Raw genomic sequence first — 26,552 nt, 5'->3', positions numbered from 1 at the left:
CAATAAATAAAACTAAATAACTCAGCAGAGGGTGAGTTGAGGGAAGTCCAGAGGAGGGGAGGGAGAATAATTGTAAATAACATTATGAATGAGATTTGTATCATTATTTGTTATAAAATTCAATAAATATTCCAAAAAGAGAGAGATATGTTTAACTGGGTGTGAGGCTGCCACTCAGACAAGATGGACTTAGCAGGGAAGTTTGCTATTAGAACGTCAAAGGGAAACCTACAGTTTACCCAGTAGTGGGTCCACTATACAGGCAAAAATGTACCTCTTTAACCAGGCCTTTGTCTGACTGACATTCAATGCCCTTTTAAAATGTGGGGTTGGTGGATTATTGGGTTGCTCTTGTTTTTATTTTGATGATGTATTGCAGGCATAGGCAAACTCCGGCCCTCCAGATGTTTGGGACTACAATTCCCATCATCCCATAAATAAATTATTATTATTATTATTATTATTATTATTATTATTATTATTATTATTATCATCATCATCATCTCTGACCACTGGTCCTGTTAGCTAGGGATGATGGGAACTGTAGTCCCAAACATCTGGAGGACCAGAGTTTGTCCATGCCTGAAGTATTGTGTTTTTATATCGTGATTTTATCCTGTGAACCTCCCTGAGACCTGCGGGCATATGGCATGATACAAATTTAATTATTATTAATAATAATAATTCTAAACATGTTTAATTGGTATTGAACTCAGGGAACTTTACTTCCTAAAAAGTGCACTGAGGAGCACAGCAATCACCGAGTAAAAATTTATGATTGCTTTTCATGGCAAATTTGAAAGCACCACAAGGCAATTGCTGTGAATTGAACTTTTTGTTATCGGTCTATTTATGAATGCAGGCTCTCTGAATGAATTATATCCCTCATATCCATCTCCTTCCATTTCCTTAGTAATTCTAATTCCTGCATCCCTGCTATATTTAATCCAAATGTACGGATCTCTTCTACTGGGAAAACAAATGGTTTGAACCATAGGGATTAAATCAAAGATGCTGGGAAGTGTGTGATTCAGCAGTCTTCCTGAGCTACTTGTAATGTGGCGAAGTTGGAGGGTGGGGATAATTTAGTCCTCTTATAGACCACTTAAAGGTAAAGGTAAAGAGACCACTGACCATTAGGTCCAGTCAAACGACTCTGAGGTTGTGGCGTTCACCTCGCTTTACTGGCCGAGGGATAGTATAGCTTCCAGGTCATGCAGTCAGCATGACTAAGCCGCTTCTGGTGAACCAGAGCAGCGCACGGAAACACAGTTCACCTTCCCACTGGAGTGGTACCTATTTCTCTACCGGTACTTGCACTTTGATGTGCTTTCAAACTACTAGGTTGGCAGAAGCTGGGACCGAGAAACGGGAGCTCACCCTGTTGCGGGGATTCAAACTGCCGACCTTCTGACTGGCAAGCCCTAGGCTCTGTGGTTTAGACCACAGTACCACCCGTGTCAATAGACCACTTACTATATATTTAAAAATGTACTCAAGTGGTTTGTAATAAGGAGTCAAAGACTCTAAAACAACAAAGAGTCAAGATCTCTATCAGTCATGGCTTCTCCCAAAGAATCCTGGGAGTTGTAGTTTGATCAATGTGCTGGGAGTTGTTAGGAGTTACCTACTGTCTTCGCAAAGCTACAACTCCTAGAGTTCCCTGGAAGAGGGATTGATACACTAAATACTGGAATTTTGAAAAATCACTTTCATTTTCATGCTCAGAGGGGAAAACCGCAAAATATACCTTTACTCCTTCAGGACTTAATACCAATACTACGACTCTGTGAAAGGCATTAAAACGCAAGATGGGTCCATATTCATTAGCCCTGTGAAGGAAGATATTTGAACAGTAGTAAAAAATGACGATACAATCAAGTTAATGACCATATTTATCTATCAAACAAGGTGTAAGAAATGCTGCTGCCATACTAAGCACATACAGTCATACCTCGGCTTAAATACGCTTGAGGTTGAGCGTTTCCAGGTTGCGTTCCGCGGCGACCCGGAAGTAACAGAACCGGTTACTTCCGGGTTTCACCACTCGCGCAGACGCTCAAAATTACGTCATGCGAATGCTCAGAAGTGGTGAATCGCAACCCGCGCACGTGCAGACGTGAGTTGCATTCTGCTCAGGATGTGAATGGGGTTCTAGAACAGATCCCGTTCGCATCCAGAGGTACCACTGTACTAGAACAAGAGACATCATATTTTTCTTTCTTTCTAAGGTCATTGCTGTGTAAAGACTTGAAAGGGAATTCCTGAACATGGGCTCGCTTTAAAAAAAAAAAAAAGCTGTATCTTTAGTGTCAGGGATATGAGAATATGTTCCCCAGCATATAGGGACAGCTGGAGTATATATAAGATATTCAAGAGAGAGATGAACTGCCCATAGTACTCCATTGCTCCTGTAACGTCCAGATGGGATGACTGCAATGTATTCTACAGGGAGATTCCCTTGAAGATGACTCAGAACCTTCAACTGGTCCAAAACACAGCGGCCAGATTATTTGCTGGGGTTTCCTTTAGAAGGCCTGTTCTAAAACAGCTGCATTGGCTGCTGGTTCCTTTATGAGCCCAACATCTGCTCACACTAGCCTTTAAAGCCCTAAATGACTTGTGCCTCAAATAACTGACAGACTGCCCCCTACACACCCCTTGAGGTGTTATGTTCAGCAGTGGAAATTCCACCTCCCTCAGAAGTTCAGAGGTGGCGGCGGCCCCAAAGAAGGCATTCCCTGTCGCAGATATTAAATATTGTGCAGTCTGAAGCGACTGGAAGCATAAGAACCGACTCCTTTGGAAATGAAACATTGCCGAGGCCCACGGAAATATTATTCGAACTTTTACTGGCAAAACTTTATTTACAACAGAATTAAAACATCAAAAACATCCATACAATGTCTTGTGCTGTGCAGCACAGGCTTGGCACCTTACAAAATATATAATGTTAAGCAATATTATCACTTGTCAGGGTCAGAGAGGGACTAACAGCCACCACCCTTTCCAAATGGCAAATTTGCAACTCAGTAGCTTCATCACATGATCAAAGGTTCACTCTCAGTACCCAGGCAAACAAAGCAAATTTCTACATTGGCTAATCAGCTTTCAACACCACAAACACAAAATTATATCACACCCAAGTATCTGCTTCTTCAGCGAGGCTAACATTTGGATTTTTCACACTTCTTCTGAACCGGATGAGAACTAGTTATCATATTATTTTATTATTGACGAAGTATGTACAATTAGTAGGTGCCACACAAAATTTCAAAAAGAACAGCTTCTGTCTGCAGACATGCATTTAAAGAGTTAAAAAAAAATCCAAGACACCATATAGACTGCTGGCAATGCAATTCATTATCTCATATTTTAAACTACTTGATTATTATTTTTTTACATACCATTGCAAGAAGAGCTGATGAGCACATTCATTATTTTTCAGCATTCCCCATAGCATTGGCAGGTGGCCCAAGAAAAAGCTGCAAAAAAATGGTAAAGGCAGAATTTAAGGCATGTAAGACACACACATACATGGAAGATGCAGTCAGGTGAAAAGGAGGACATGGATCCTGCCCCTTTAATCATTGTCAAGGCTGGCTCCACGGCCAGAAAAATGATGATGATGATGATATTTATTATTTATATCCTGCCCATCTGGCTGAGTTTCCCCAGCTACTCTGGGTGACTCACAATCAAGTGTTACAAACAATACAGCACTAAATATTTCAAACTTCCCTAAACAGGGCTGCCTTCAGATGTCTTCTAAAAGTCTGGTAGTTGATTTTCTCTTTAACATCTGGTCAAAGATGCCTGGTTCCCTGTAACTTGGTTTCTTGCAGCGAGGGAACCACCAGAAGGCCCTTGGCACTGGACCTCAGTGTATGGGCAGAACGATGGGGGTGGAGATGCTCCTTCAGGTATACTGGACCGAGGCCGTTTAGGGCTTTAAAGGTCAGCACCTACACTTTGAATTCTGCTTGGAAACGTACTGGGAGCCAATGCTGATCTCTCAGGACCAGTGTTATGTGGTTCCGACGGCCACTCAAAGTCACCAGTCTAGCTGCCACATTCTGAATTAATTGCAGTTTCCGAGTCACCTTCAAAGGTGGCCCCATGTAAAGTGCATTGCAGTAGTCCAAGCGGGAGATAAGGAGAGCGTGCACCACTCTGGCGAGACAGTCCACAGGCAGATAGGGTCTCAGCCTGTGTACCAGGTGGAGCTGGTAGACAGCTACCCTGGATACAGAATTGACCTGCACCTCCATGGACAGCTGTGAGTCCAAAATGACTTCCAAGGCTGCACAACTGGTCCTTCAGAGGCACAGTTACCCCATTCAGGACCAGGGAGTTGGAGTAAGGTAAAGGACCCCGACAGTTAAATCTAGTCTCAAACGACTCTGCGGTTGCAGCACTCATCTCGCTTTACTGGCCGAGGGAGCCGACGTTTGTCCACAGACAGTTTTTCCGGGTCATGTGGCCAGCATGACTAAGCCGCTTCTGGAGAACGAGAGCAGCGCACGGAAATGCCGTTTACCTTCCCGCCGGAGCGGTACCTATTTACCTACTTCCACTTGGACGTGCTTTTGAACTGCTAGGTTGGCGTGATTTGACATACAATACACAAATTCTGTCACCAGCCAATGACTCCTCTCCAGAGTCTTGCTAATTTTATGGGTGGAATGAGAACAGTACATAGACTATGGCAGTTCCTCCCGCCCCCCAATTATCTGCCAGCTGAACAGGGCAAACTTGTGGATCCCGTCTTGCAGAAGAGGCACGTCTGGAAAATTCCAGCGTGTTAAGAACCACTTACAACATCAAGACTCAGAAGAGTACCCAGCTGTTGGACTTGACTTTGATAGAGCTGCCTGTGGAAATCCCTTGCTACCCCCTGCCCAGACCACACCTAGACCTTTCCTTCTCTCAAATACTGGGGTTCACAGGAATTCTTCTTGGGGCAGCAAATAATTCCAAAGGGAGGGTAAAACACCAAGAGATGAGTAGGTGAGAGCCAGTGTGGTGTAGTGGCTAAGAGCGGTAGATTCGTAATCTGGGGAACCGGGTTCGCGTCTCCGCTCCTCCACATGCAGCTGCTGGGTGACCTTGGGCCAGTCACACTTCTCTGAAGTCTCTCAGCCCCACTCACCTCACAGAGTATTTGTTGTGGGGGAGGAAGGGAAAGGAGAATGTTAGCCGCTTTGAGACTTCTTCGGGTAGTGATAAAGCGGGATATCAAATCCAAACTCTTCTTCTTCTAGGGGAAAAAATGAGAATGTTGGCCTTGCCTCCCTGCCAAGCTTGGCAGTCCCTGATTTATCACCATTCTATGTCCCTTTAAATGTGTTTGTGGGAGGAGGGTTATTGGTTTGCCTTCTATTTTTAATGTGCATTTCATGCTCTCGTTTTGTATTTTTATGTTGTGAATCGCCCTGTGATCTTCAGATGAAGGGCACTATACCAATTTAATAATTAATAACAGCTATAGTAGTAATATCCCAAGGAGCTCAAAATGGCCTGCATGTTTTCTCTCTTCTCCATTTTAACCGCACGGCAACCCAGAGATGAAGGTTAGGCTGAGAGAGTGTGTGACTTGCCCAGTTCCACCTAGAGAGCTTCAGTCTAATACTCTAACCACTGCACCACACTGCCCACTGCCCAAGAAACAAAAGACAGTTGCCAGCTGTGGTGTCTATGCTCATTCTAACCCAGCTCTTGCTTCATATGTAAGGTTTAAAAACAATCTTGAGTTCTTATTAATATCTAGAAGTGTGGGTCTAACTGCAAGGGGCGTGGACAAATTGCCTGGACTTCCACAAGCTGGGAAGGAATTTTAGTTTTTCAGCATTCTGCAGGGTGTTTTGCTTTGGGGGTCTAGGACAGCCTTGGCCCCCCCTACCTGGTACATCAACAGTTGACTGCATTGCAAGATTGTCATAAACTCCTCTCTGCTGCAGTGTGGTCCCCTCCACAGTAGACTGTACTTGTATGGGGGGGGCGGGATTTAAAACATTATTTAAAGCTCCACATTGTTCATGCAATAAGATCTAAATCTGAAACAGCAGGAGTCTCTTGGCACAGCTCTTGCTTCTATCCCAGAAGTGAGATGTGGAATACTACCAGACTGCCACTAATTTCCGACACGATTCAAACACAGACTAACAAATGCAAGTTCCACAATTCAAGCTGATTTGCTGCTGCTGCTGTTGCGTAACAAACAAACAAATAAACAAACAAACCGGACGACTTTTTTTTTTAGTGTTCCTCGAAATTTATTTGCACAAAGTTTGCAAAAAGCTTGGACAACACCTGCTATTTATTGAGTATTCACTACAAACTGATTGCGGGGAGGTTGTAGATGTTGCAAACAATCCAGTCCATTTCCCACATGGCCTTCCTTATCGATGAAAAAAAACGGGGGGGTCTGATTTGGGGAGGGGGTTCTTTGAGCAAGTAGAACACCAAACCAACTTCAACTGTGCGACATGAATTTCCTCCAGCCTGGATCTTTTCCAAAAGCAAAGAAGCGAAAGGAAAATGAACTGGATAGCGCCTGACCAAGATGCGTCATAAACAGGTTGCTTGGAAGGAGTGGGGGAGGTTGAACCTCCAAATCCTAAACCCGCCACTTACGAGAGAGTAAACCCCATTGAAGTTTGCTTACTTTTGAGCAAACATAGGCATGCGCGGAAAGTCCCCCGGAACATAACAGGGGGCTTCTTTCTGCGTAAAAACGCCCGGATTGTACTGGGAAGAAACTACCCTCGGAAGCTTACTACCCTCCAGATATTTGGGGCTAAAAGTCACATTAACTCCAGCCAGCATCGGGGGTGGGGGGTGGGATCCAGGCCGCTGAATGCTGCTCTGTAGTTTATCCTGCTTTCCTGGATAGAATCGGGAAAGGAAACTTGCCGACGCTCCCGCTTCTTACCTCACCCTCGGGGCGCTGGGGATGTAATCGTATTTCATATGGATAGATTTTAGGTAGCAGCAGTAGAGGCCAAACGCCAGGAGGGACACGGCCAGCAAGAGGCGCAGCAAGCCCCAGATCACCTCCAGCGCCTCCATGGCGGCGGAGAGCTCAGCTTCGGCAGGAGCGAAGCCAACGTCCGCCTCTGTCAGGCAAGGAAAGGCCTTTAGGTTGGGAGGAGCCAGCGCGCAAAAAGCCGTTCCCTTTAAAGATACAGCCCGCGCGCAATTGCTAACTCAGCTGGAGAGGCACATTCCCAAGCATCCATAACGGTTTCCCCTAGGAAAGAAATAAAAACCCGGTCCGTTTTGTGCAAGTGGTGCTCACATCGGAATGAACTGGGACTGAGAGTCAATAATAATAATAATAATAATAATAATAATAATAATAATAATAATTAATACCCCGCCCATCTAGCTGGGTTCCCTAAACAGGGCTGCCTGGTGGGAGGGCGTTCCACAGGGCAGGTGCCAAGGTGGAAGGAAGGATGCGCATCCAGCCGCGCGCCCCAGGAAACTGCTGAATGGAGAATTCGGTCCTGCAATTCGTTTAGGATTTCCTCTCGTGATTTAGGGCGGCCTCTTTACGCAAACGCCCCTCCTGCTCCAGCGTGCGCCCTCCCACATCGAAAGGGCTCTTCTCCTTGCCAGAGCAAAAGAGGAGCGAGGGCATCAGGCGGCTGCTCTCGGAACTGCCCGGCTGCCATGGGGGCTCTAGCGGCGACCTGGAGCTTGCTGCACCCTCTGCTCGTGGCCCTCCTCGCTGTCTTTGTGTTTTATTGCTGCTACATCAAATCAGTCCACATGAAATACGACCACATCCCCGGCCCCCCCAGGGCGAGGTAAGTGACCGGCAGGAGGAGGTGCTCGGTGGGAGGAGAGAGGGCGCATTGTGGGGATGGGCTGCTTAGAGGAGTCCCCCAATTGGGATCCGTGGGCTTCCTTCAGGTGGTCTGCAGTTGTGTGGCTGCGTTAAAATGACCATACCGGTTTCTACCTGTGCTTTTAGGGCTCCTTTTTATTTCTCGTGTTGGGTCACAATTTCATTTCAAATTGCAATGCGATAAAATGAGCGGTAAAAAGAAGCAAGAAAAGTAGAATTGAAAGTTGCACAACTTCCAGAAACAGTGCGTTTAAATGGGCAGAAAATTAATATATAAAAAAACCCACCAATGAGTGTTTCCTAAACAATTTCCAATTTTCATGTTATTGGACATTGGCTGCTGTCAGTCCCAACCATCGTGGCAATGGTCAACAAGAGTGCCCTTATTTAGGGTTCCTCAGGTAGACAATTCCACTCTCCCCACCCCTCATTTTCCTCCTTTGCCAGCTGACACATCTGGCTACAGAACATGATGGGTTTTCATTAGGCTAGTTGTGTGTGTATTGGTTGAAAGGGGTCTATTTAGGTTGGCTTTCCCACCTCCAGGATTGTGGCCACATCCACACAATGCATTTAAAGCAATGTTCCTTTCCCTAAAGAATCATGGGAACTAGTTTGTTAAGGATTCTGGGAATTGCAGCTGTGCATTCCCAGAATTCTTTGGGGGAAGCCATGTGCTTTCAACATGTGCTCAACACATGGTGTGGACTGTGACCCTAACGTTAGGGCCGGCCCTGTTTCCCTGTCTACAGTCACTAGTGAAGCATAGTGATTTACGGTGTGAACTACAAGCTGGGAAGTTCTGGCGCCATACACTCTCATGGCGCCTTTGGGCCAGTCACTAGTCTGTCAGGCTCAGCCCCATTTTTGCAACAAAAAAATAAGAGTCCTGGCCTATCATACTGGTTTGTTGCAAGGATTACTGACACAGAACTTCTCCAGCCCATGCATGAATGACCCCAGCAATACACAGGAGGGGAAAAACCCCACCATTCCTCCTCCTCATGCTCTGTGTGCATGCAATTTTTAAAAATAGTTTAACTATTATTTTTAAAAATAGTTTTTATTGTTCAACATAACAATTTATCAAAAACATATCATCCTCATCCCCCCCTGCCCTGTGTGCATGCATTTTAAGTCTCTGATAGTTTCTCGGGATACATGTTCTTTTGTGGATGTTTTGATGGCCCCTGGTGATACATATCTTTACTGTGGCTTTCTCAGTGTGTATATAGCTTCCCTTGGGTCATTATGTTCCTTGTTATAAGACATGCATTGTATTGTGAAATTGGTTGTTGAGGTTGCATAGGAATTCCTGCTTACTTTGACCTTGGTGTTCGACTCCTGTAAGGAGCCCCGAAGGTTTTCATCAAGTCATGCTTGACTTATCTTAACGTTGCAGCTTTTTCTTCGGTCACCTGCCACTCGTTTGGGGAATGATTAAAAAGCAGGAAAATTATTACGATCTCTTTAAGCAGTGGTAAGTTATTTTGCGTATTCAGACAGCTCGAAACGAGAAGCTGTGCACTGCATTTACTAGACCAATGTAGTTAAGACTGCTGGCTGATTTATTTTTCCAGTCCCTCTTTTTAGTTTCCAATTTCCTGTTTGCTTTTGGGGGTGCTTTTAAAAGATGCACTAGAGTTGCTATTCAGGGTCCTCCCCTGAGCCTTTAGTTAAAAGCTAAACCTCTCATTAGTGCTTGCGGGTCTGCATCTTGGCTGTGCACAGATACGTAAGTACATGGTAAACCATATAAGACACCATGTAGCACACAGTCTGACAACTTACACGCTCAGGGGTGGACCACGGACTGTTCAGTTTTGCTGTCTGAGGTGAAAGGGGAAGGCATGAGCCCAATGTCCACATTCCCTTGTTGCCCCAGCCAAAGCCTCTCTTACTGGCATTGCACAACTGAGGCTCCTGGGTTCTTCCTAGAAGCCTCTGTTGCACAATCTCGCTAGAACCTGGAAGCCGCAGCAGCTGCTTCTCCTTTCTCCTCTGGTGGTGACGGCAGCAGGAGCGCATCCCTGGGCTCTTATTCAATGGTCACTTTTTGTCTTCATAGGGCTGAGGAATATGGACCAGTCCTGCGTTTAAATGCCTTTCACAAAGTTGCATTATTAGTATCAGCCCCTGAAGGAGTAAAGGTACGCTATGAAACATTATCTCTCCCAAGACTGAAAGTGAACATAATATAAAAAGAGAAACGGCAGGTGTGCAAAAGAGCAAATCAAATGCTATTTTGGGTATTGGAATTGTCCGTTCCTCACAAGCTTCAGTCAGGCTGTCCACTATTTTTTCAAAAAGGCAAAAAAAAAAAAAGTTTTTAAAGCACAGCACGAATATTTATGCATTCTTCCCTTTTAATTGTGTTTTCATTTTTTTAAGTAACATTTTTATCCAATTCAAAATTATTCTAGTGGTGGCTGGCTCTTTTGAGTGGAGTGGGGGGACATCAGCTAGTCAGAACTGTGTACAATTTCTGCTTTAAACTTGTAGAACAATCTACAAGTGCGTCTCCACAGGAGAGGAATAGGTATGTTTTGACTAAGTTCAGAGAAAGTGCTTCCAGTTTAGGCCCTCACTATCCTAAAAATAACTACAATATTTTGTATTTTAATTAAATGCAATCTTTTGCGATCACTCGTAAGATTGTCTTCCATAAACACGATTTTAACAATGAGTCCGTAAGTGACTGTGGAGGCCAATTCTGGATCCACACGTCCTTCCACAGCGGGGACATTGGGTTCCAGGTGGGAGTTGATTACGGTGAGGGTTTGCCAAGTGTGCCTTCCTCTTAGTGCGTTTCTCCCTTGCATCCTGAATTCAAGTGTCTTCAAAGCCCATGATACCTTTGGTAAAGGCTGTTCTCCAATCGGAGCGCTTGCAGGCAAGTGTTTCCCAATGCAATACAAGCAAATCCCCTATTTCCGCGGGGGTTGTGTTCCAGGTCAAAGTGTGCATTGGCCAAACACACAGAAGCCTGTCTCATTCTGTCCCCATTCCTCCCTCTTCCAGGTCCAAAAGGACCCATTCATAACGGTTGCATGCCAGTTGCCCATGCCTAAAATGGTTGCTACCTGTACAATACAATAATATTGCATGTAACCTAAATAGGAAGTGTATTCCTCTCTCTGAAATGGTAGTATCTGAGAAAACAATGCCATGCTGGCTGGCGCTAATGGGAACTGGAGTCCAACAAGCTCTGGAGAGCCATAGCTTGGCCATTTTAAAGCTAATCTAGATGGGATTGCATCAACCCTTTCCCAAACTGAAGCTAAACCAAAGGCTAGCATTCTTGACACTAATTGTTTGTTTTTTAAAATATCCCCTTGAAAAGCTTTATATCTTTTCCCATTGTTTTTTTGTCTGTGTGATAGTACTTTATATAACATTAAAGGTACGTACTGGAACACTGACTGAACAGATTTCATCTTAGGTGTACTTGACATCACCAGAATATCCAAAGGACCCCATGGTATACCGTGGTCTTCATGATATGTATGGCGTAAGGTAAGTAACATATGGGGTAAAGGTAAAGGGACCCCTGACCATTAGGTCCAGTCCTGACCAACTCTGGGGTTGCGGCACTCATCTCGCTTTATTGGCCGAGGGAGCCTGCGTGCAGCTTCCGGATCATGTGGCCAGCATGACTAAGCCGCTTCTGGTGAACCAGAGCAGCACACGGAAATGCCGTTTACCTTCCCGCCGGAGCAGTACTTATTTATCCACTTGCACTTTGACATGCTTTTGAACTGCTAGGTTGGAAGGAGCAGGGACCGAGCAACGGGAGCTCACCCCGTCGCGGGGATTTGAACTGCCGACCTTCTGATCAGCAAGTCCTAGGCTCTGTGGTTTAATCCACAGCGCCTTAGCATATGGGGTAAAACAATGCAATAATCAGGCAAGGCTATCTGTTTTCAAAAAGTGAGTCAAAGCTACTAGCACGAGGTTAACATGAAACACTCTTGCTTAATTCAGATACTGTATCAGGCTGCAATAAAAATTACTAGGAATTGGGAAGGCTAGCCAGCATGAGCCTGTGGCATGTTTATCATCCTCATACACACCTTGAATAGCTATCAGAACCAAGTTTAAAAAAAGACCCAGCAAAGGAAGAATGGGTACAAAAACTTATGGAATATGCAGAAATGGCAAAACTTACCGGAAGAATAAGAAATCAAGATAACAAACTTTTTATAAAAGAATGGAAATGGTTTATTGAATATTTACAGATAAATTGCAAACAAAGTCTTCGGCAGGTTTATTGCAATAACATGCAGTTTCATAAGAGTATGTATTTGAAGAAGATGAATGAATGAGCAAATTCAGTTACAGTGGTACCTCGGGTTACATACGCTTCAGGTTACAGACGCTTCAGGTTTCAGACTCCGCTAACCCAGAAATAGTACCTTGGGTTAAGAACTTTGCCCCAGGATGAGAACAGAAATCGTGCCGTCACGGCGCAGCGGCAGCAGGAGACCCCATTAGCTAAATTGGTGCTTCAGGTTAAGAACAGTTTCAAGTTAAGAACGGACCTCCGGAATGAATTAAGTACTTAACCCGAGGTACCACTGTAATTTGGATCTGCAGCAGATATCAAAAATTTAAGGAACCGCAGAAAGAGGGGGAAGGAAGTCAAGTTTTGAAATGTCGAAATGACTGTATCAGTGAAATGTATAAAAAAAAAGTTTTAAAAAAGAACCAAGTTAAACAAACAAACAAACAAACAACCCCATGGCCTTTAGAAGCAAACTAGAGCATTCCTAGAGGGGGAGAGGACCATGACCTCTGAACCAGGCATAAAATAATGCTATTTTTCTGTTGCTGCCTTTTTCAGATTTCTAGGGCAGGGCTTGTCAGCTGTTCCTGACTACAACCATTGGCACAACCAGAGGAGAATCATGGACCCGGCCTTCAAGCCAACGTGAGGCAAAAACAATTCTTTGAAATAGGCTGCCTGTTTCTCTTCAGGAGATTCCGTTGGCCTCAGTCTGTCTTGCTAAACGTACAGCCCATTCTGAACGGGTTTACTGTGAGAAGCAAATCTTCCCTTCGGTTCAGTGTTCCTTTGTTCCTTGTGACAATGTCCAGAGACTTTTTTTGTTACATCCTTGTAATTATGCTGATTGGGATCCAAACCCAGCGCAGGGTGGGCCAGTTCTGAGGGCGAAAGCAGCAGGTGGTCACGGTGGCACTCCAAAAACTGTGTTTGTTGACTTGTGTAAAATAAGGGTAGAATGTACTATGTGGATCAGGATTAATTTCATTCTAAAGTTGGTGTAACTGAAAGCCCCAGGGCTATCTATCGCAAGTGACTGTCAGGGGGAAAAACAGCCCCAATGCATGTTTTCCAGTGATAAATCATTTCAGTTGATGCTGTGTCATGCTAATGTGCAAGAGTTATAGCACAGTTTTATGAAAGAGCAGCCTCTTAGCCATAGCTGTCAACTTTTCCCTTTTCTTTTCCCTTTCCCTTTTCTTGCAAGGAATCCTATTCAGAATAAGGGAATTTCCCTTAAAAAATGGGAAACGTTGACAGCTATTCTCTTGGCAGGGTGGTTCCCTGGAACATTCTCCCCTCAAAAGCTTTATTTATTTCATTCCATTTACAAATTGTGTCCTAAGAAACATTTCAAAGCAAATTAACCATAAAAAAATTACAACAATTCAATGTATAAAAGCAGTTAAAACTCTTTTATACGGTAAAGCTATTTCATTATTAAGAACTGCACTGTGAGGGGGAAAATATCACATTAAAATGCCCTTTTAGCCCATATGGGCAGCACCGGTCTAATCCGTAACGGAATGGAGTTCCAAAATGTACACTGTAATAAAGTACCCTCTGTGTCCATGCCTCTATGTGTTGATAGTGCCGTCATAATTCTTCTGAAAGTGCTGAGGGCCCTCTAAACTCTTTAGACGTTATGGATTGTGCCGTTCTGTTTGCAGCCTTTGTGTCTCTGCTTGATCGTCTCTCTGTTTGTTTCCATGTATGAAGCTTGAACCCGGAAGGCTTGTCTCAGGACCACTGCACAGTCCCTGTCTGAAACACTTCTTAAAATTAAGTGACCATAATTCCCCATAATGCCAAACACAGATGGACTCATAGCTATAGTCTGGAAGCGAGAGGGCCAACCTAAACAAAGGTAGCACATTCTGCATGTACATGAGACTCCCTTGATAATTCAGGAATATATTACTTTGTTAACTGAGAAACAAATAAAACCAAGAAATGGCTTATTAAGTACCAGTGAGTTGCTAGGAACAATTAAATGCATTTCCTGCATTGCAGGGGGTTGACTAGATGACTCCAACTCTACAATTCCACAATTCTGTGAAATGTATTGAGCGCTGATTGGTGAAAAAGGAGGAGGGAATTGAGTTGCCTGAGCACCCCTCAGTTTATTATGTCTGGGGGAGATATTAGAGGTTCTCTTTCCCCCTGCTATATTGAGAAGTTTCAGGCAAGAGGAAAGAATTAGGATACAATTTCGCTTTCTGGCTTACCAGACCTTCTCTCCTTTCCCTGCCCCTAAACCTCTCAAGTGCTCAGATTTACTAGTATCAGTGTCAGGATCGTTAGCAATTAATTGCACGGTGTAGGATGGTTTCAGGACAATGGAGGAGTGTCATTTTTTTTTCCTTCCCACCCCCCTTGTGAAAAACTCTATGAGCTACAAATCAATGGCAGGGAAAAGGCTCAGTAATGTGTGTTTCGGTCAGGGCCGGATTTAGGTTTGATGAGGCCCTAAGCTACTGGAGGTAATGGGGCCCTTTATATGTCCAGCTGTCCTTTGTCAACAACAAATTGTCGCTGTTTTTTTGTGTTGAATATATGCGATATGGTAATTTATGGACCTAATAAGTATCCAAAGCCATTTGCAAATAACAAAATAGAAACCTACACAACACAAAACACTGTTGCTGTATGTAGGTTTTATTTTATTTGTTTTTTATCTTATATTTTGGAAATGTACATCTAGTTTTTTCCCCTTTAAATTTTTTTGGGGCCCCCAAGAGAGTGAGGTCCTAAGTTATAGCTTGTTTAACTTATACGTAAATTGGGCACTGCTCTCGATATATACACAGTGGTACCTCGGGTTACATACACTTCAGGTTACAGACTCCACTAACCCAGAAATAGTGTTTCAGGTTAAGAACTTTGCTTCAGGATGAGAACAGACATCGTGCTCTGGTGGCGCGGCAGCAGCAGGAGGCCCCATTAGCTAAAGTGGTGCTTCAGGTTAAGAATAGTTTCTGGTTAAGAACAGAACTCCAGAACAAATTAAGTACTTAACCCGAGGTACCACTGTATTCTCCTGCTCTGAAGGGTAAGACCTTAACCAATGGCTTTAAGTTACAAGAAAGACGATTCCAACTAAACATCAGGAAGAACTTTCTAACAGTAAGACCTGTTAATCAGTGGAACAGACTCCCTCGGGAGGTGGTGGACTCTCCTTCCTTGGGCGTTTTTAAGCAGAGTTTGGATGGCCATCTGTCATGGATGCTTTAGCTGAGATTCCTGCCTTGCAGGTGGTCGGACTAGATGGCCCTTTGGCCCCCTTCTATGGGTTCTATGGGAGGGTGGGAGGGCTAAGGGATATCCTTCTTCTCATTGCCTTCACCAGATCTGTTTTGTACAGAATGCACAGTGTGTTAACATGTGTGTGCTTGTACTCCTGAGTGTCATACGTGTGTATATGTGTGTAGGAAGGTATGTGGGTGTGCATACTTGGGGGAAACTTGTGCATGCATTTTGTTCACAATGGATGGCTCCAGCCTGCAATTATATTTTTGTTTCATTGACATTTGTATCACTTTTTTGATTGCCCAGTTACTTGATGGGGTTGATGGGAACTTTTAATGAAGTAGCAGAAGAGCTTATGGAGGTGTTGGAGAAAAAAGGCACTGGAGCAAATGGAGTGGATGTGATGAGCCTGCTGAGACGCGTGACGTTGGACATCATTGCAAAGGTACTCGCCGGATGAATTTCTCATTTCCATTAATGAGCAGGGGACGCCTCTTAACACAGATGCCAACACACTGGGCCACAGCCAAACACAAAGTGCAAAGCGTAAGTTTAATAAAGGAATGCAAGAGGAAAGGGCTGAGAATCCTTCGGATATCCTGGCCCCAGATTGTTTAGGTTATTAATGATCAAAACCTGAACTTTGGAGGCCCTCCTCTTAGCAAATGGAACCACCTGTCTCTTCTGCAAAATCAGGGAATGTAACGGCCTCAGTTGGCATGAAAGAGAACTGACAGCTCTAAGTAACACTCAGAACTTTGACAAATCTTCTATTTTTTCTTAATGTTCATCAGGTGGCTTTTGGCCTAGAATTGAAGAGCTTGCATGATGACCAGACTCCTTTCCCTCATGCTATACTTATGGTTACAAAAGGACTGAGCACTTCCCGCATTCCTTTTTTTGAGGTCAGTGCAGGCTTTTCTCAAACACTCTCCCTGTCCGATGCTGAAGTTATTGCCTCCCAAGCTAATTCAGAATGGGGGGGGGAGGGGGTAATGTGAAATTCTGAGATTGGACTTCTTTTGCAGGAGTGGTTGTAAGTTCCAGGAGTCTCAAAATGGGAACCGTGACATTGGGACCCTAGTATCTTGGACGATATCACTATGAAACCTTCCTTTTGCTTCTTAATTTTTCAGTTCACTTTTAATTTGTAAAGCCCCTTTCTATATTGCTATACACAAGGCAGTTTACAAGCTGAAAAGGCAACAAAATATTCAACAGAGATCACACACCATCTAACAAGCTGATTCAATACAAAGAAGTCATAATAAAAATAAGCAACTTATATCAAATAAAGTAATATTCAATAATCCCATAATAGTAAACAACGAAATTGAACACCAGCAAATAATAATTAACCAGAAATTCAATCTTAACACTTACAATAAATCATTACTAAACTATAATCAAGGCATCATTACTAAACTATAATGCAAGGCATCATGCATAAAATGCCAAAATACATACAAAACCATGTAATTTATTTTTCTATTAATGTAAATAAAATCCCTGAACTCTTCCTGTGCTGCGTTTATGTTTTATGCTGGCATTCTCATGACAATGCCTATTATTTGTGCAGTATTTGCCGTGGAACAGGAAAGTAGTTAAAGAGATTCAGGAAAGCGTAAGGTTGCTGCGAAATACTGGAAAGGAGTGCATTGACCAGAGGCAGAAGGCTATGAAGAATGGAGAAGAGATCCCATTGGATATTCTCACTCAGATACTGAAAATGCAAGGTAATATACACAATGTAAGATAGTCTTAAGCAGTTCCAATTATGAAATGCTCTGGGGTTGCTTTGCTGTAGCCCCTAGGGTATTGGGATCCAGATTTTTTTTGTTTGTTGTTTAGTCGTGTCCGACTTTTCATGACCCCATGGACAGGATCATGCCTGGCACTCCTGTCTTCCACTGCCTCCTGCAGTTTGGTCAAACTCATGCTGGTAGCTTCGAGACCACTATCCAACCATCTTGTCCTCTGTTGTCCCCTTCTCCTTGTGCCCTCCATCTTTCCCAACATCAGGGTCTTTTCCAGGGAGTCTTCTCTTCCCATGAGGTGGCCAAAGTATTGGAGCCTCAGCTTCAGGATCTGTCCTTCCAGTGAGCACTCAGGGCTGATTTCCTTCAGAATGGATAGGCTTGATCTTCGATATACTGGTTCTTAATAAGCAGCACTATTTATTGCATAATTCTGGTATTTCTGATGAGGTTGTTGTTGTTGTTTTAGGTGTGTTTTTTTGGTTCCTGTGACGTTTGCTTGACTATTGAGGTCACATCTCCCCATCTACATAATATCTATATTGTATTTTTGGAATGTCTTGGAATTTGCCCACCTTCAAAGAGGTGTCTCAACCTTGTGCTTTACTGTCTGTCTTGACAGATCAGGAAGGGAACTATGACGAAGAAAATTTGCTGGACAATTTTGTCAACTTCTTCTTTGCAGGTTGGTAGATGTTTTGATTTTTGAAATGAAATATACAATCACCCCCCCCCCATGGACCGAGGAGGTTCTGCAGGCAGAAATGGGCTTTTTACATGTCCAACCAATGTATATGCCCATTAGTTGCCTTTTCATCTGCGGTGTGGGCCCTCTATTTGTGGGCTGCGTTTTCAGACAGATCACACACAAAGCAGTTCATAAAACATTCACTTGGGTCCAATTGAACTAGCTGGATTATATTGAGCAGCTACTTTCCCTAGATGGGGGAACCTTCAGTCTACAGGCCAATATTGACACACCAAGTGGTCTAATTTGGCCTGTGCAGCCATTTTGCCCAGACAGCGCCCATCTCTCCATGAGTTGTCCTAACTAGTGACATAACCTGATGGCTGGGAGGACAGAGTTATTACATCCTGCATTGGTTGTGCACCTTGTTCCTAGCAAGGAACAGGATCATGCAGGCAAGGCAGCAGGGTTTAATCCCTGCTCATCAACTGATGAGCAGGAATCAAAACTCTTTGCATTTACTTGCTAAGTGAACATGTGCGCCCATGGTGGGAAGGGTCGTGGCCACAGCTGGAGAGCCACCCCCACGATCAATGCTGCAGCCTACCTTATTGCTTAAATGAAAAGCAGAGCTGTTTCAAAGAGTGCACTGAGCTCTTAAGAAAAGAGTAGCATTTTATTCCAACTACAACATAGCCAGAAGATAGCTGACTTGAGAGGTAAATAGCGAGGAACACTTCCACACCAAACTACTCAAGTTTCTGAAATTGTGATGTTTGGTTTTATTCTCCCTGCCCTAACTAATTAGATTCTCTATCCTGCAGGTCATGAAACCACTGCTAATCTGTTGTCATTCACCATAATGGAGTTGGGACGGCACCCTGAGATTGTTGCAAAGTAGGTAAACAGCCTTGTCCGCTTCGTCTCCTTTTCATTGTTTCCTTAATGTGTCTGTGATTATAGTTTTAGCAGATTGCAATGTCTTGTTTTTATTTTTTTTATTTTTTTAAAGGTTTCTGACTTGTGGGGCTGTGCAGAGGAGAATAGTTCACACCATGTTGTTGTTGTTGTTTTGTACATAGGAATAGTCCTGGCTATGTTTAAATACTTGTTCATATGGACACCTGGAATGTATGGACCAGGTCATGGTTATCGTCATCTGCAATTAATCACAGTAATACCTTTTCCCAGCCTCTATACATTACAGTCTTGAGAATGGCTATTGACTTTGCATCTGGGATTGCTTTGTTTTATCCATGCTAACTTTTATCCATATGAGCAAGTACCAAAAGATGGTTGGGACCATTTGTACAAAAATGACCCCTAAGACCTTGCATACTCAAAACAGTACAATCACCATCCCCAGCTACTCTGGGCTGCTTCCAGCAAAATATAAAAATAATATGTCAAACATTAAAAACTTCCCGATGCAGGGCTGCCTTCAGATGTCTTCTAAAAGTTGCGTAGTTCTTTATCTTTTAAAGCACAGTTACCATTTGCCCATCTGATTCCCGTGATTATATGAATGTTTATTGCCTCCAGATAGCTATTTTCCTTGTAAGAAAGGAACAGCTGCTGATAATATCAATTGCAAGAAAATATGAGTAGTCTCTTTTAAAAGATATAGCCGATATTATGCAGCAGTCCAGTTCATTTTTAGACTACTGTTATCTGTCTGTCTGTCTATCTGGCGACCATTCTTTCCCCAGTTAAACTCTTGCAAGCGGGGAGTGAAACGTATGTTTTTACTGAATCTGCTAAGGGCTCTTCCAAAATGATTCTACTACTCTACAAATGTAAGCCGTGTCTTCACCTTAAGTGTAGTCCCTTGGACCTCAGTCCATCAGTCCATTCACAGTGGAACCATTGACCATTTTGCCAATGTAAGGACAATAAATCCTGATCTTTTCAAATACAGAAATCTTACCTTTTAGCAGAAATGATCAGTGGTCATTATTTGACTAAAGATTTTCCTGTTTTTCCTTCTTAGGCTTCAGGAGGAAGTAGACAAGGTCATTGGAATGAACAGAGATGTTGTCTATGAAGATCTTGGGAATCTCAAATACTTATCACAGGTACAAGTGAATAACAAAGCCACAGATAACCTAGAGCTCTTCCGCATAGTCCTTGCTATGCCTTAGGGCAGCTGGAAAGAATAGCACATTGGTTTCCAAATGAAACTTAAAGCCTAGTTCTTGGTATCTTTCTAAGCAAAAGATATCTCAGATCCACCTAAACATTAGGAAGAACTTCCTGACAGTAAGAGCTGTTCGACAGTGGAATTTGCTGCCAAGGAGTGTGGTGGAGTCTCCTTCTTTGGAGGTCTTTAAGCAGAGGCTTGACAGCCATATGTCAGGAGTGCTCTGGTGGTGTTTCCTGCTTGGCAGGGGGTTGGACTCGATGGCCCTTGTGGTCTCTTCCAACTCTATGATTCTATGATTCTATGATATGGTAAGGAAGATGTTCCAGGATTCTTGCAGAGAAATCTTATATGAACTTGTAACTGTTGTGTGAAATCTAAGCAGCAATGTTAACACAATGTGATACCTCTTATTACTCAAAATTTTCAGCGTGGCTATGTGGGGCTTCCCTTGAGGCTAGCCTGGGAACTGGTGCAGAATTGAGCAGTTAGGTTGCTGAATGGAGTGGCCTATCACAAGCATGTTACACCTTTGTTCAAGGAGCTACACTGGTTGCCTATTTGCTACCAAGCCACATTCAAGGTGTGACTGAGATGGAAAGTTGAGGTACATATATTGTTCCACACCACTCCTAGCTTGGTTATCAGTGTGAGATTCCAAGGGTTGCAGGCGCTCTTTGACCCAGTGTCTATGTTTCCTTTTGGACAATGAGGCACAGCACAAACTGTGGCGTCATTATGATATATGGTTTATTTACACAAATATACAACCTGAGTCTACCATGGAGGGATTTCCAGCATTACATTCCAAGAGATTCTGGCTTCTGCCCTAGCCACAACATTGGATTCAAAATGGACATCAGCATGCTGATTTGACTCTCTCACCAGCACACTGCTTATGAACTCTGCTCCTTTACTCCTTACTGCCATTCTAAACTCTAACTTTCCCTAAAATACTGGCATTGTCTTTTAAACTACCGGTAAACCCTACATTGAGGGAGAGACCAAACCCACACACCTGGAAATGAGATTTGCCCTTTCATCCTTTGTGTCACCTAAATGGCCCATCCCCAGGCTAACACTCAAAAGGAAATTACCTGCTTTTACGCTTGGCTTAATTAAATGATTAACAAAGTCTAGCACATGGTTTAAATCACAGTTTCCCAAACTTGGGTCTCCAGCTGTTTTTGGATTACAACTCCCATCATCCCTTGCTAGCAGAACCAGTGGTTAGAGATGATGGAAACTGTAGTTCAAAAACAGCTGGAAACCCAAGTTTGGCAAACCCTGGTAAATACACACTGGGTCTGGACACCAGATAATTAAGAAAAATTGTTCCATAGTAGTCATCTGGTAATCCGTGTTAATTTTTGAATTTTTATTATTTTAAGTTTTGTGAACCACTTCCAAACAAAACAAAACAAAATGGCGGTCAACAAGTATGTCTTATAAATATATAAATCAATTTTCATCCTCTCAGGTTCTCAAAGAAGTCTTGCGGTTGTATCCGCCGGCTGCAGCCACTCTGCGCTTGTCGGGAAAGGAAAACGTCATTGAAGGAATCAGAATTCCAGAAAACACCTCCCTGATTGTGAGTCTGCTGAATGGATATAGCCATGAGTGGTTATCTCGAATGCAATGGACTTCAATACCAAACCTGTCTAATGGCATCACTGATACTTTCTCTGTATTAATAGAACAACACTGGTTGTTCCATTTTATTCTTAGGATATATGCATGTCATATCTCGGTAGAAAGGTGATGGTCAGACAACAACAGTTACGGGAGTACAGTGGTACCTTGGGTTACATACGCTTCAGGTTACATACACTTCAGGTTACAGACTCCGCTAACCCAGAAATAGTGCTTCAGGTTAAGAACTTTGCTTCAGGATAAGAACAGAAATCGTGCTCCGGCGGCAAGGCAGCAGCAGGAGGTCCCATTAGCTAAAGGGGTGCTTCAGGTTAAGAACAGTTTCAGGTTAAGAACGGACCTCCAGAACAAATTAAGTACTTAACCTGAGGTACCACTGTATTGCACTTGTTGGGTGTTGAACTGTAGTTACTGTGGTCTGCTGGAAAGCTTTGCCTGCAAGTTAGAGCATAGGGCTCTTAATCTCATAGTCATGGGTTTTAACCCCACATTGGGCAAAAGATTCCTACATCACAGTGGGTTTGGACTGGATGACCCTCATTGTCTCTCCCAACTCTATAATACTATGACGTTTCAAAGATCTCAGAAACCTGTTCCACAGTAACTCAGAGCAGGCCTTTCCCTGTGGCTACCCTTGTTTTGTGGAATAGCGTTCCTGTCGTGATACAACAAACACCCACTACCTGCACTTTCAGGAAACAATTGATGACATTTTTGCTCCGGTGGGCTTTCCCAGCTGCATGAATGGGTCTTTGCCAGGATTCAACAAAGATAAAACACATTCAGCAAATGCCATGGATGTGATTTGAGCAGTATGGGCTTGCGTAAAAGATGAATGCCTGGGGAAATATGTCTGGATGTAATGAAAGCATTGCAATCAGCTATGCATTTGCCTCTTTTTGAAGTGTGCCTCTCCTCTTTGCAGTTCTGCACCTATGTCATGGGACGTCTGGGGAAATTTTTCCATGATCCACTTGTCTTTGACCCTGACCGTTTTAACAGAGACCAGCCAAGGTGAATGTGCTATATTGTTTATTTTTACCATGGTGTGTTTACTACTAAGAAAACCAGATTTAAAGCAATGGTTTGTTGTTGGCTTACAAATCTTAATTTGTTTTAACTGCTTTGTTTTAACCCACTTTACATACTTACCAAGCTACAAAGGTTCAAGGCAAGAACAACTGGAAGACTAACCAAACCAAGGTTTGTTTGTCTGCAGAACAACTCATGATTTGTTAAACAAACCATGGCTTAGTATTATATGAGAGCTAGGCTAGCAGCAGCCAGCCCAGTCTTTGAGATCTGCAAGGAGGGCTTACTGATCACTGTACAGAAGCCTTACATCATGAACATTTCTGACATTTCCTACAAGGCCTCCTAAAACCCTAAGAATTAGCTTTTTTGGAGATTTTTTTGTTTGCTTTAATGTTATCTGCATTGCAAATTGCCCTGTGGGTTTGGCAAAGAGCCGTCTATTAATATATTCAATAAATGATAATGCATTTCATTGTAAATACTGGGATCCTGGTGAATGCTGGCATTTACTGGTAATTCTTAGGATTTTAGGAGGCCTGGTAGAAAATGTCAGAAATGTTCATGACCTAAGGCTTCTTTAAATGACCTGTACTTGTATGGCATGTGTGCATTTATTGACAGTACCTCATTGGCTTTAATATGTAGATTTAAATGTCAGATGTTTCTGACATCTCCATGAGTTTCACAATATCTTAAGAGATACCAGTTAGTGCAACTCTTATTAAAGTTGCAAAGTGAACAGATATAAAAAGTTGAGGTTTCTCTGAAGTCTTCAACAGCACCTAGATCTGGAGAACTTAGCACAAGGAACACTTTATAGCATACAAATAAGTATTTTTCTGTCCTAATCTCTGCAGACCAAGCTGCTATTAAAGACGCAGGAATCCCAACAACTACGCAGGACATGTCAACAAAACCACTTTAAGCCACTTTCTTTTTTTGTTATTATTATTATTTTAGGCATTACTATTGCTATTTCCCATTTTCCTTGGGTCCTCGTTCCTGTATCGGACAGAAATTTGCAATGGTAAGCAAGACAATTACTCTTAAAGGGGCATTTAAGGCATTTGATGCAATCTGTCCAGTGTCTGCAGCATAACAGAAATGGTAGGGTATGATAAAACAAGGGTTTATAGCAGCAGATTTTCTAACTGCACAGAGTTCAAGACATCCCAGGGACGGATCTATATTCATGGTTTTTAACGTTAAGGAAGGGGTATGCAATAATAATAATAATTTATTATTTATACCCCACCCATCTGGCTGGGTTTCCCCAGCCACTCTGGGTGGCTTCCAACAAAATATTAAAATACAATAGTCTATTAAACATTAAAAGCTTCCCTAAACAGGGCTGCCTTTATTTTTTTATTATTATTATTTTAAAGATATTTATTAAAGATTTTCTTAATACAATAAAAAAAGAAAAACAAAAAACATAACATATAATTTTACAATGACCATACTTTCTTCACTTCTTTGGACTTCCTCGCATCTCTCGTTCCTGCGTTCCAAATTATCGATCTTTACCCAGCAATTTATCACCTTGATTCAATTCTTATATTATAATTTTCCAATATTATCCCTAATTTTAGATAGTATAACCCCCAGCTTGTAAGCTTAATTTTAACATAATATTTATCCAAAATTTATCTTTTCTTATATTTTCATTTATCTTCATACTCCTTTTAACTAGCTTTTTTGGTGCCATATTGTTAATAATCTTACATCTTTCTTAACATTCATACAATTTACAATATTTTTGTAAGTAATCTTTGAATTTCTTCCAGTCCTCCTCCACAGCCTCTTCTCCCAGGTCTCGGATTCTGCCAGTCATTTCTGCTAACTCCATATAGTCTATCAGTTGCATCTGCCATTCTTCCAGCGTGGGCAAATCTTGGGTTTTCCAGTGCTTGGCGACAAGTATCCTTGCTGCTGTTGTTGCAAACTCTAAACAGGGCTGCCTTTAGACCACAGCACCACCCACATCCCTTTAAGGTTCATAATGTGTTATTTAAATGTGACAGCAGAGGGTGATGCAGAGCAACCAGCAACAGGGAGACAGCGTTTTGACAGGTGGGTGGGTGGGGACAAACAAGGTAAAAATACTTTAATGAAAAATGATTTTCCAGAACGACATATCTAATATTGTTCTAATAACGTTAAACAGGTCATTGTAGATCCAGCCCAGGATTGGTTTTCTGTGTGTTACAGCAGTCACTCGTGTGGAGTATCGGCACCTGCTTTTTCTGTTGCCTATGGCAGCCATTTTGTGCTGGCACCCACCAACCACACTATCAATATACTAGCTGGAGTACGTGCCCATTTTCTGCAGCTGGCGCTCTTATGTCCTCTTTGTCCATATGCTTAGTATCCACTCACCGTTTTGTTTTTGTAACAGATGGAAGCCAAAGTAGTCATGGCCAAATTTCTGCAGAGATTTGAATTCCAGCTGGTTCAGCCACAGAGCTTCAGGGTTCGGGATGCTGGCACCCTGAGGCCTTACGATGGTATAGACTGCAGACTGAAACTACGCCATCAGTATGACTGAATGTGCTACATAGAGAAATGCGTTTCAGAATTTCTGTGGGGACGCATTGAAAGTGTGTTTGTGTGTGTGAAATTACTTTTAATCTCGATATATACCGATAGCAAAAGGAAAAATAATAAAAGAGTTCTGAAATCTATAGGCTTTATTTCACCCAGGTCAAAGACCCAGTTTGGCGCCCACAAACCCATGTGCATTTCCATGCACACAGGCTGGGAGCCTCACTGCCAGGGGTCAGCAAACTTTTTCAGCAGGAGGCCGGTCCACTGTCGCTCAGACCTTGGGGGGGGTGTGTGGACTATTTTTTTGGGGGGGGGGAATGAACAAATTCCTATGCCCCACAAATAACCCAGAGATGCATTTTAAATAAAAGGACATATTCTACTCATGTAAAAACATGTTGATTCCCGGACTGTCCACGGGCTGGATTTAGAAGGCGATTGGGCCGGATCCGGCCCCCAGGCCTTAGTTTGCCTACCCATGCTCAATGCCATGCCTCTGGAGCCTTCACCCGGGGCAAAAAACCTGGCTTGCCCCCCCAATAGCTATGGCACTGACCTCCTCTTTGACATATATGAAGCAGCCACCATCACTTGTTTCAGATGTCTTGTAAAGATTTACCTTTTTGCCCACGCTTTCCTTTACCCATAAAAGTGGACTCTGTCTATGTGGTTTTTTGTTTTGTCTTGTTTTTATTTGCTGTTACTGGTTTTTATATATTGCTATTTTATTGGGGTTTAGGTAGTATTTTTGTTGGTTTGTTAATACTGTATACTGTATCGCATAGTGATTTTTAAAATGTTATGCAGTTACTTTTTATTAAATGAAAAATAAAGAAAATGAAAACAATGGATAACAGCATGGTGTTGGGTACTCTTTAAAAAGCAGTGAATGAAACGCAAAAGAAAGAAAGAAAGGCAACTGTGGAAACACCCAGATCTAGAATATTGGGCTGCATCCAACATTCTCTGTCCGCTAGCGCAAAGGGGCATTTGCAGTGCTGTGGAGGGCAGGGGAGGGCACTGGGAGAAATCAAGGGGTACATATGTCAGTGTTCTCCCTTCTCACAGTACTCAAACGTCTCCCTCTTCCATTCCTCAGCTGCCTTAGGTGAGAGAGATAAAAGATGTGCAGCCCTCAAATAGTTCATGGTAACTTCACGCAATGCATTTCACTTCTGGTGCCTTGTGTTGTCCTCAACATGAAGTTCCCCGATTCAATAAAGTAATTTAGAACAAATATTTCAAATGATAAGTGAATACCCATATTGGTACAACTTCCATCAACAGAACCTTCTTTAACTGAACAAGCTAAGTGACCGGTTCTTTCTTAGGATTCTATTCAT

The 26,552-nt window shown here is 42.8% G+C and overlaps 2 protein-coding genes across 2 annotated transcripts in view; one reads left to right on the top strand and one right to left on the bottom strand.

Annotated features, from left to right (window-relative positions):
* LOC310842975 (cholesterol 24-hydroxylase-like) overlaps positions 1–7,137 on the bottom strand; it is a 30,927-nt gene extending 23,790 nt beyond the window's left edge. Inside the window, exons 1-3 of the mRNA XM_083735350.1 lie at positions 6,935–7,137; positions 3,408–3,485; positions 1,751–1,832 (exon numbers count right to left, since the gene is read on the bottom strand). Of these exons, the coding sequence (XP_083591476.1) occupies positions 1,751–1,832; positions 3,408–3,485; positions 6,935–7,071 (297 nt within the window). The 5' untranslated portion in view covers positions 7,072–7,137. The remainder of the gene's footprint in view (positions 1–1,750; positions 1,833–3,407; positions 3,486–6,934) is intronic.
* Positions 7,138–7,488: 351 nt separating this feature from the next.
* LOC310843054 (cholesterol 24-hydroxylase-like) lies at positions 7,489–26,053 on the top strand. Its single transcript, XM_083735476.1, has 15 exons — positions 7,489–7,814; positions 9,258–9,335; positions 9,924–10,005; positions 11,298–11,371; positions 12,699–12,785; positions 15,696–15,834; positions 16,184–16,294; positions 16,969–17,125; positions 17,769–17,831; positions 18,659–18,731; positions 19,825–19,909; positions 21,455–21,565; positions 22,553–22,641; positions 23,623–23,689; positions 25,061–26,053. Exons 1-15 carry the CDS (start codon positions 7,678–7,680, stop codon positions 25,208–25,210), a joined length of 1,503 nt encoding a protein of 500 aa, XP_083591602.1. The 5' UTR covers positions 7,489–7,677; the 3' UTR covers positions 25,211–26,053.
* The last annotated feature ends 499 nt before the right edge of the window (positions 26,054–26,552 follow it).

The sequence above is a fragment of the Podarcis gaigeae genome, assembly GCF_964106915.1.
Source record: "Podarcis gaigeae genome assembly, chromosome: 1".
NCBI lineage: Eukaryota > Metazoa > Chordata > Lepidosauria > Squamata > Lacertidae > Podarcis > Podarcis gaigeae.
This window is presented reverse-complemented; position numbering and strand designations above follow the sequence as displayed.

What these genes read in the sequence shown, in the direction of transcription:
- LOC310843054 (XM_083735476.1), top strand. Translation starts at nt 7,678, where the DNA reads ATGGGGGCTCTAGCGGCGACCTGGAGCTTGCTGCACCCTCTGCTCGTG. An exon ending in CATGATATGTATGGCGTAAG is followed by an intron (nt 11,372 to 12,698) that starts GTAAGTAACATA and finishes TGCCTTTTTCAG; the next exon opens with ATTTCTAGGGCAGGGCTTGT. An exon ending in TCAGATACTGAAAATGCAAG is followed by an intron (nt 17,126 to 17,768) that starts GTAATATACACA and finishes CTGTCTTGACAG; the next exon opens with ATCAGGAAGGGAACTATGAC.